Source organism: Phaseolus vulgaris, chromosome 5 (genome assembly GCF_000499845.2).
Source record: "Phaseolus vulgaris cultivar G19833 chromosome 5, P. vulgaris v2.0, whole genome shotgun sequence".
Taxonomy (NCBI): domain Eukaryota; kingdom Viridiplantae; phylum Streptophyta; class Magnoliopsida; order Fabales; family Fabaceae; genus Phaseolus; species Phaseolus vulgaris.
Window position 1 is genome coordinate 27,306,568 of NC_023755.2, and position 9,970 is coordinate 27,316,537.

Sequence of the window (9,970 nt, forward strand, 5' to 3'; positions counted from 1 at the left end):
GGCTCCTCAAACCAACAAGGGAGTGGTGCGGGAATAGTGTTGGAAGGACCCGACGGCATACTGATCGAGCAGGCCTTGCGTTTTGCCTTCAAGGCAAGTAACAATCAAGCAGAATATGAAGCCCTGATTGCAGGAATGCTCTTGGCCAAGGAGATGGGCGCACAGAACCTCCTAGTGAAGAGCGACTCCCAGTTGATTACGGGGCAGGTGTCGGAAGTGAGCCAGGGGTACAGCAGGAGTCAGAAAATTGAATGACTAGATACCCCATCAACCATACAAGCAGTGCCACGTGCATCAAGTCGAATGACAGAAGGTCCCATCAGCTATACAAGGAGCGCCACGTGGATGGCACAGGCAAAGCCTTGGGCTCTTCGCTGTTATCAGGCGTTGACCAAGGCAAGAATTAAGGTCAATGTCGAAGTAAAGGTAACGCCCGAGGCGTTGCCAGGAAGGACGTAAAGGGCGACGACAGCGCGAGATGTCGCGGGCGTCGCCAACCCAAATACCGACTGGCGTCACCTCCCTGATACCCACAGGTAGGAAAGACTGTGGAGGGAGAAGAAATCAAAGAAAGGCAAAGTTAGTCACAGGCGTTACCTCCCCGATACCCACAAGTAGGAAAGACTGTGGAGGGAGATGAGATAGCCAAACGCCAGCGAATTGCTAGCAGGGCGTTCCCCGATACCTATGGGAAGGAAAGACCATGGAGGGAACAGACCCTCTCCAGAGCGCTCAGCGTTTTAGACACCTGGGGACGATACGGTGCTGCTGTTAGCAGGCCTCTCCTTAGGCGTGGGCACCGGGCGTTAAGGATCAGAGAAAGGACCTTTCGATATCAGAGACGTCCCGTGGACGATGCGGCGCCACTTAGTGAGCCTCTCCATGGGCGTGAGGGTTGGCGGGCGACCTTACCCAATCATACCAAACCGCCCAACGAAGTGAAAGAAATGGGTAGAACCCGGATAAAGTAAGTGAAGCGCGTGAAGAGAAAAGATGAGAATGAGATCGCATAGGCAGAATCGTATGTGACAAAGAAATAAAGGCAACCATATGAACGCCCCAAATCAGTAACAAGAGTGCGGATAGTTCAAAGAATTACAAGTTTTGGCAGATAAAATCAAAAAACGAAGGTGAAGAATAAAAGAGTTGAGCTTGAAGAGGAAGGCGGCGGATGAGAGGCAGCGGTTCAGTCATCCAGATCCATGGGCACGACCTTCCCGTCGACGACGTGGTGTGTGGGGTCGCAGTTCGAAAGGTTGACGCCAGGATTCTCGCAGGACGCCTGGGTCAGGGCCTCTTGGAACCCCTCCTCGAAGGTACCCGCCATCTCCTGGATAAGGGACTTTTTCTCCTTCTCCAGTTCCTCAATGGCGGCGTCTCCAGAGGTCACCTGCTTCTCCAGAGCCTCTTTCTCCACACGAAGCCGGCTAACCTCGACCCGCAGTTTGTCGTAGTCAACTCGGAGAAGGTCCATAGCTTTGGCCTGGGTGGCCATTTCCTCCTCCATCCGCTCCGCCTTGGCAGCCTATTCACAGCAACGGTCCTTCAGGTCCTTTTGAGTTTCTGCATCCGCTTTGACCAATTCCTGAAGACCCGCTACTTGTACTTGGAGAGCAACTTCCCGAGTGTAGAAGCCTGCCTGGAGCTCCAATGCCTCCGCCAGTTGCCTCTCTGTTTCCGCTTTAGACTCTTGTATTTGTCTTAGAGAAGTTTGATAGGCTTCGTTCTGGCGTCCCAGGGTCCTCATTTCCTCTTCCAGAGTAGATGCTTTTGTTTCCAAGGCTTGGAGGGTTTGAGCTTGCAAGACCGCGTTTCTGGCCTGGGAGCGCCATTCGAGAGCCACCGCCAAGAAGGCCCCCAAATAGAAAGGCATACCTTCCCTCCTGTCGGTGCCTTCTGGCATGGTCCCGCCACTGAAACCCCTCATCAGATGCATGATTGGAGGAGGGATGGCGATGAAGTCGGGGGCAGCAGCGTCGGGAGCCGGGGAAGCAGTGGTTTCTGGCGGCGGCGGAGGCGGCGCAGATTCGGCGCCTTCGCCCCTTTCCTCTTGGAGTATCCTAGAAGGGAGTGAGGTTGCGCTTGGAGGGTTGTCCATAAAGGGGTTCCCTCCCTGCGGCGACGTCTCTACCAGAAGAGGAACCCGCGCGGATTTTCTCCTTCTGAAGGGTGCCACCCCTTCCGAATCCTCGTCATCTGACAGAATCTCCAAAACCCTTTTCCCTTTGTCAAGGGGGGTTGGAGCCAGTGACGAGGCCGCAGCTAGGGGGACAGCGGCGATAGGCGAAGGAGAGTTGGGAGTTGGAAGCACGTCGGAGCCAGGTGGAGACGTCGGAGATGGGCTAGAAGCAGCTTCGACAGTGACTGGAGGCGGCGGTGACGGAGCCGGTGGGAGAACTGGATTGGCCACAGGGCTGGAGGAGACGCCTGCCTTGGCGGCACGAGCCTCCTTCAGTGCTTTCGCCAACATTATTCTTTTGGAAACGCCCATCACCGATCCTATATCAAGACAGGCCAAACAACAAGGATTAGCACTAGAACCGTTATGCGAATTCACAATACATGAAGAGGCGTGAAAATGCAAGTAACATTGTACAGCGAAAAATGGTAGCATGAGTTTAATTCAGATGAATCAGAAGGAAGATTCTATGGCCAAATACATGCAGATAACTACAACAACTAATGCATCATAAATCACCAAGAGCAGATACCGAAGTAGGTGGAAAGCCCATGGGCATTGAATTCGTTCGCGATGAGTTTGGCGGTATCGAAGACTTTTCCCAGTCCCGCCAAGGCTTTGCATACATCCCGGTCAGGCGGGGCGAGCTCGTCCAGTGCCAAGGGCTTCATGGTTATGGGTTTGTCTGTCCAGTACAGGGGAAAGCCCTCTAGGATGGTAGGATCGCGCTTGGTCGCGCGTACCTTGAAGAATTTCCCCTTCCATCCTTTGAACGAATTCTGGAAGAGCGTAAGGATGATGCGCCCGGCGATGCCAGAAAAGCTCATCCAAAGGCTCTTCCCTTGCTTCTTTACCTCGAAGAAGTGAAGAAAAACGTCCACAGAGGAAGGAACGCCTAGATAGCCGCAGAGAATTTGGAACCCCCTCACGAAAGCCCAACTGTTGGGATGGAGTTGGGCGGGAGCAGTGTTTATCTCTGTCAGTAGCTCTTTTTCGAAGGGAGTGAGGGGTAGACGCAGGCCCACCCTCTTGAGCACCATCTGATAGAGGAAGAAGAAAGGGCATCCCCCGGTATCCCGTGAGTCCGCGCAAACGGGCATCCCAGGTCGCACCCGGCTGACCAGGACTTGGGAGTCATGATTTTTGTGGAAAGCATTGAAGTTATAGAGAGCAAGGTCCCCCCTGTGAGCCTCCACGTCCTCAACAGAGTTCAGGAGGGAACATTCGTCCAGAAGTTCGTCGGGGGCCCAGTCATATTCGCCCTTATAATGAGACTTGGGGAGTGGGGGAGGCGCGGTGGTCTTGGTTTTCGCCATCAACGCCAATGCTGAAGATCAAAAGAGAAAGAAAGGGTTCAGAGAAAAGGGGTTTGGGGAGAAGAAAAGGGGAAAATGGAAGAACCCTAGGAGCGCCCTACCCACAAGAGTACGAAGGGAAGCGAGAGGAACAACGAAGCATACAAACAATATCCAGAGAAATACGAGAATAACAACAGTCCCAGGCAGTTTCCTATAATGCGACGAAAGTGAAGAGTTGTGAGTGCTCGAAACCATACCTTTGCTGTTGAAATGGGGGCAGTAGGAGAGCGCAGGAAGGGGAGAATCGCAATTGCAGAGAAAAAAGGTTTTGGAGGCGATGAACAGTGCGAAGTAGCAGAGTGAATGAATGTAACAGTAGGGTGAGCGCGGGGTTTGGAGTAACTTAAACGTTACATTTCGCAACTCAAGAGGCGCTAACTAAGGGCCGCAGGATCGGGCCACGCGTCAGAGGGTCGATTGCCCAGGGGAAACGCAAAGGTCTCTAAAGGAGGACCACGCGATGGGCCATGTGGCGCGCGATCAAGGGTAGCCCAAAAGGCGTTATCGTCCCCATTTCAGGGAATGTCCAATCGGTCATTAAGAATACCCCTGTGGTTCAGAAAATGTCGCGTCAGTAATTCGAAAAATTGCTGAGTCAGCAGAGAATGACAAGTCATCAGGAGGGCACGTGGATGGTGGGGGCAAGGCTTTAGTCTTTGCGCTGAAGACAAGTCTTCGGCTTAAGACTGGGGGGCTTGTGTACCGTCCCGTATCAGGGCGTTGACTAAGTCAAAGTCAACGACTGGAAAGTCAAAGTCAACTCAAGGTGTCGCCCAGGCGTAGAGACGCCAAGAGGAAGCGTCGCCAAGATAGAGACAAGGCATCGCCAAGGCAGCGTCGCCAAGGCCAGGCGTCGCCTAGGTGGAGGCGTCGCCCAACCAGGGCGTAGCCAGATCAAACAGTGTAAAAGTAAGGCAATCACAGTATGGTTCCCCGATACCCATGGGTAGGAAAGACCATGGAGGGAGCGACGCCGTGGGAAAGCCTCAGGGCCCGATATCTCGAGAAAGTGATAAAGAGAAGGAAAAGGTGGCTTCAAGGCCATAGTGATAGTACCAGTGAAGGGCAGCCTGACTCGTGAAGTACCCCTGCCGCCCCAGAGACGCCTTCGGGACAGATACGACCCAAGAGGAAGGTCACGCCCAGGATAACCGGGTGCAGGGTGCGAGAGGAAGGCAGATACGCTCTCAGAGTAAGTGGCTAGATACTTGGGGGCATGAGTTGGCACCCAAAAAGCCACCCCTAGCGCAGTAGCACTCCCCAGCAGGAGGGCTCACACGTAGAGACGTCCCCAGGTGGGCAGAAACGCCCCCAGATGGGGTCATGGCGTCGTGAGGCCCTCCACGTGTACGACAGCCATGCCAGAATAGAAACACCCTCTAGTCAGGTGCCAGGTAATTAAAGATATTCAATACATTTTCCCTTTCGAGCATTCAGGTACTATTAGGGCTCCCGAGCGTTTCAACGTCTTAAATGCGCTACGTTTCGTAATTAAGCGCTTTAATGAGTGCGTTACGTTTGAGATTGAAAGCGCTTTAAGGCGCTTTAAATGATGGGGGCAGTTTAAATAGCGCTGGGAATGTCGGAAAAGGGGTGGGAACCTTTGGCAAATTTACGAGAAACTCTCTGGTTGCTTGCCCGTGCTTTAAGATTACGTACAAGTGACTGGAGAATATTTTTGCCTGAAGGAGACAACACACACACATATACACAGTTCTTTTACCACCTTCAGAGTGCCACACGCGGTGCTCAGATACGTGGGTGGTCAGTTTTTTGGTGTTTCTTGCTGGCTGACTTGAGCGTCGGAGTGCACACGGCCGCTAGGGCGCCTCTTTGTCCCTTTTTTTGCAGGAATCCGCGGGCAACCAGCGGGAAGGAGACCCCAGCTGACGGTTGAGGTCGTGCACGAAGACGTCCCGGTCAACCGGACAGAACAATACTCATAGTACCATCAGTGTTATTGGTGGCAATAATTCTCATGGTACCATCAGTGTTATTGGAGGCAATAATCCTGATGGTACCATCAGTGTTATTGGTGGCAATAATCCTGATGGTAAAGTGGTGGGAATAATACTGATTGTACTATCAGTGTTATTGGTGGCAATAATCTTGATAGTACCATCAGTGTTATTGGTGGCAATAATACTGATGGTACCATGAGTGTTATTGGTGGGAATAATACTAATTGTACCATCAGTGTTATTGGTGGCAATGGTACCAGCACTGTTAATGGTAGGAATATTACTGATGGTACCATCAGTGTTATTGGAGGGAATAATATTGATGGTACCATCAATGTTATTGGTGGGAATAATACTGATGGTACCATTAGTGTTATTGGTGGCAATAATATTGATGGTACCATCAGTGTTATAGGTGAGAATAATACTGATGGTACAACCAATGTTATTTGTGGGAATAATAATAATGGTACCATCAATGTTATTGGTGTCTATAATAGTTGTGTTACCATTAGTGTTATTGGTGGGACTAAAACTGATAGTACCATCAGTGTTATTGGTGGGAATAATACTGATGGGACAATCAGTGTTATTGGTGGGAATAATACTGATGGTACCATCAGTGTTATTGGTGGGAATAATACTGATGGTACCATCACTTTTCTTGGTGGGAATAACACTGATGGTATCATCAGTGTTATTGGTGGGAATAATACTGATGGTACCATCAGGGTTTTTGGAGGGAATAATACTGATGGTACCATCAGTGTTATTGGTGAGAATAAGACTGATGATACCATCAGTGTTATTGGTGGGAATAATACAGATGGTACCATGAGTGTTATTGGTGATAATAATACGCATAGTACCATCAGTGTTATTGGTGGGAATAATCTTGATGGTACCATCGGTGTTATTGGTGGCCATAGTCCTGATGGAACCATCGGTGTTATTGGAGGCAATAATCCTGATGGTACCATCAGTGTTATTGGTGGGAATAACACTGATGGTAGCATCAGTTTTATTGGTAGGAATAATTCTGAGGCTACCATCAGTCTTATTGGTGGCAACATTATTGATGGTACCATCAATGTTATTGGTGGGAATAATACTGATGGTACCATCAGTCTTATTGGTGACAATAATACAGATGGTACGATCAGTGTTATTGTAGGGAATAATAGTGATGGTACCATCAATGTTATTTGTGGGTATAATACAGACGGTACCATCAGTGTTATTGGTGGGAATAATACTGATAGTACCATCTGTGTTATCGGTGGGAATAATACTGATGGTACCATGAGTGTTATTGGTGGCAATAATATTGATGGTACCATGAGTGTTATTGGTGGGAATAATCCTGATTGTACCATCAGTGTTTTTCGTGGCAACAATACTGATGCTACCATCAGTGTTATTGGTGGGAATAACACTGATGGTACAATCAGTTTTATTGGTGGGAATAATACTGATGGTACTATCATTGTTATGGGTGGTATTGGAGGGAATAATATTGATGGTACCATCAGTGTTATTTGTGGGAATAATACAAAAAGTACCATCAGTATTCTTGGTGGGAATAATACTGATGGTACCATCAGTGTTATTGGTGGATATGGTATTGATGGTACCATCAGTGTTATAGGTGGGAATAATACTGATGGTACAATCAATGTTATTCGTAGGAATAATACTGATGGTACCATCAATGTTATTGGTGTCTATAATCGTGATATTACCATTAGTGTTAATGGTGTGACTAAAACTGATAGTACCACCAGTGTTATTGGTGGGAATAATACTGATGGGACCATCAGTGTTATTGGTGGGAATAATACTGATGGTACCATCACTTTTCTTGGTGGGAATAACACTGATGGTATCATCAGTGTTATTGGTGGGAATAATACTGATGGTACCATCAGGGTTTTTGGAGGGAATAATTCTGATGGTACCATCAGTGTTATTGGTGGGAATAAGACTGATGATACCATCAGTGTTATTGGTGGGAATAATATTGATGGTACCATGAGTGTTATTGGTGGTAATAATACTCATAGTACCATCAGTGTTATTGGTGGCAATAATCCATATGGTACCATCAGTGTTATTGGTGGCAATAATCCTTATGGTACCATCAGTGTTATTGGTGGGAATAATACTGATGGTACCATCAGTTTTATTGGTTGGAATAATTCTGATGGTACCATCAGTCTATTGGTGGCAAAAATATTGATGGTACCATCAGTGTTATTGGTGGGAATAATACTGATGGTACCATCAGTCTTATTGGTGACAATAATACTGATGGTACGATGAGTGTTATTGGAGGGAATAATAGTGATGGTACCATCAATGTTATTTGTGGGAATAATACAGACGGTACCATTAGTGTTATTGGTGGGAATAATACTGATGGTACCATGAGTGTTATTTGTTGGAATAATCCTGATTGTACCATCACTGTTATTGGTGGCTACAATACTAATGCTACCATCAGTGTTATTGGTAGGAATAACACTGATGGTACAATCAGTTTTATTGGTGGGAATAATACTGATGGTACGATCATTGTTATGGTTGGGAATAACACTGATGGTACCATCACTGTTATTGGAGGGAATAATACTAATGGTACCATCAGTTTTATTGGTTGGAATAATTCTGATGGTACCATCAGTCTATTGGTGGCAAAAATATTGATGGTACCATCAGTGTTATTGGTGGGAATAATACTGATGGTACCATCAGTCTTATTGGTGACAATAATACTGATGGTACGATCAGTGTTATTGGAGGGAATAATAGTGATGGTACCATCAATGTTATTTGTGGGAATAATACAGACGGTACCATTAGTGTTATTGGTGGGAATAATACTGATGGTACCATGAGTGTTATTTGTAGGAATAATCCTGATTGTACCATCACTGTTATTGGTGGCTACAATACTAATGCTACCATCAGTGTTATTGGTAGGAATAACACTGGTGGTACAATCAGTTTTATTGGTGGGAATAATACTGATGGTACGATCATTGTTATGGTTGGGAATAACACTGATGGTACCATCACTGTTATTGGAGGGAATAATACTAATGGTACCATCAGTTTTATTGGTTGGAATAATTCTGATGGTACCATCAGTCTATTGGTGGCAAAAATATTGATGGTACCATCAGTGTTATTGGTGGGAATAATACTGATGGTACCATCAGTCTTATTGGTGACAATAATACTGATGGTACGATCAGTGTTATTGGAGGGAATAATAGTGATGGTACCATCAATGTTATTTGTGGGAATAATAGAGACGGTACCATTAGTGTTATTGGTGGGAATAATACTGATGGTACCATGAGTGTTATTGGTAGGAATAATCCTGATTGTACCATCACTGTTATTGGTGGCTACAATACTAATGCTACCATCAGTGTTATTGGTAGGAATAACACTGATGGTACAATCAGTTTTATTGGTGGGAATAATACTGATGGTACGATCATTGTTATGGTTGGGAATAACACTGATGGTACCATCACTATTATTCCCACCAATAAAACTGATGGTACCATCACTATTATTCCCACCAATAAAACTGATGGTACCATCAGTATTGTTCCTAGCAATAACATTGATGGTACCATTAGTATTATTCCCTCCAATAACACTGATGCTACCATCAGTATTATTCCCACCAATAACACTGATGGTACCATCAATATTATTGCCACGAATAACACTGATGGTTCCATCAAGATTATTCCCAGAACTAACATCGATGGTACCATCACTATTATTGCAACCAATAACACTGATGGTACCATCAGTATTATTCCCACAACAAACACCGATTGTACAATCAGGATTATTCCCACCAGTAACATTGTTGGCACCATCAGTATTATTCCTACCAATAACAATGATGGTACCATCAGTATTATTGCCACCAATAACACCGATGGTACCATTAGTGTTATTGGTGGGAATGAAACTGATGGTACCATCAGTGTTATTGGAGGGAATAATACCGATGGAACCATCAATGTTATCTGTGGGAATAATACTGATGGTACCAATAGTGTTATTGGTGGGAATAATACTGATGGTAACATCAGTGTTGTTGGAGGGAATAATATTGATTGTACCATCAATGTTATTGGTGCGAATAATACTGACTCTACAAGAGATGTTTCAATTGGTCGTTCTTGTGGAAGAGATCAACTGCACCAGATTTTATAGCAGAAAATGAATCAATTAGCATTTAATTTTATTCAGTGGGTACCTGATTTTCAGAGAGAGAGGACTTGACTCTGCTATGCACAGAAAATGTAAGAAAAATATGAGAATCACATGGTCTTCACATGTGATCTCTGACTAGTCATTAAGGCTCTTGAATTTCCAAGATTTTTTAATATTCTCCTTTATGAATGTTGTAACTTCTCTCTGACCAAGATTCTTTCTTTGAA

At 46.0% G+C, this 9,970-nt stretch overlaps 1 protein-coding gene across 1 annotated transcript; it reads left to right on the forward strand.

Annotated features, from left to right (window-relative positions):
- The first annotated feature begins 5,693 nt into the window (after positions 1-5,693).
- Positions 5,694-9,743, forward strand: LOC137834228 (uncharacterized). Its single transcript, XM_068642290.1, has 5 exons — positions 5,694-5,834; positions 5,919-7,643; positions 7,715-8,110; positions 8,182-8,577; positions 8,649-9,743. The coding sequence occupies exons 1-5, from the start codon at positions 5,694-5,696 to the stop codon at positions 9,741-9,743; spliced, it is 3,753 nt and encodes a 1,250-aa protein (XP_068498391.1).
- The last annotated feature ends 227 nt before the right edge of the window (positions 9,744-9,970 follow it).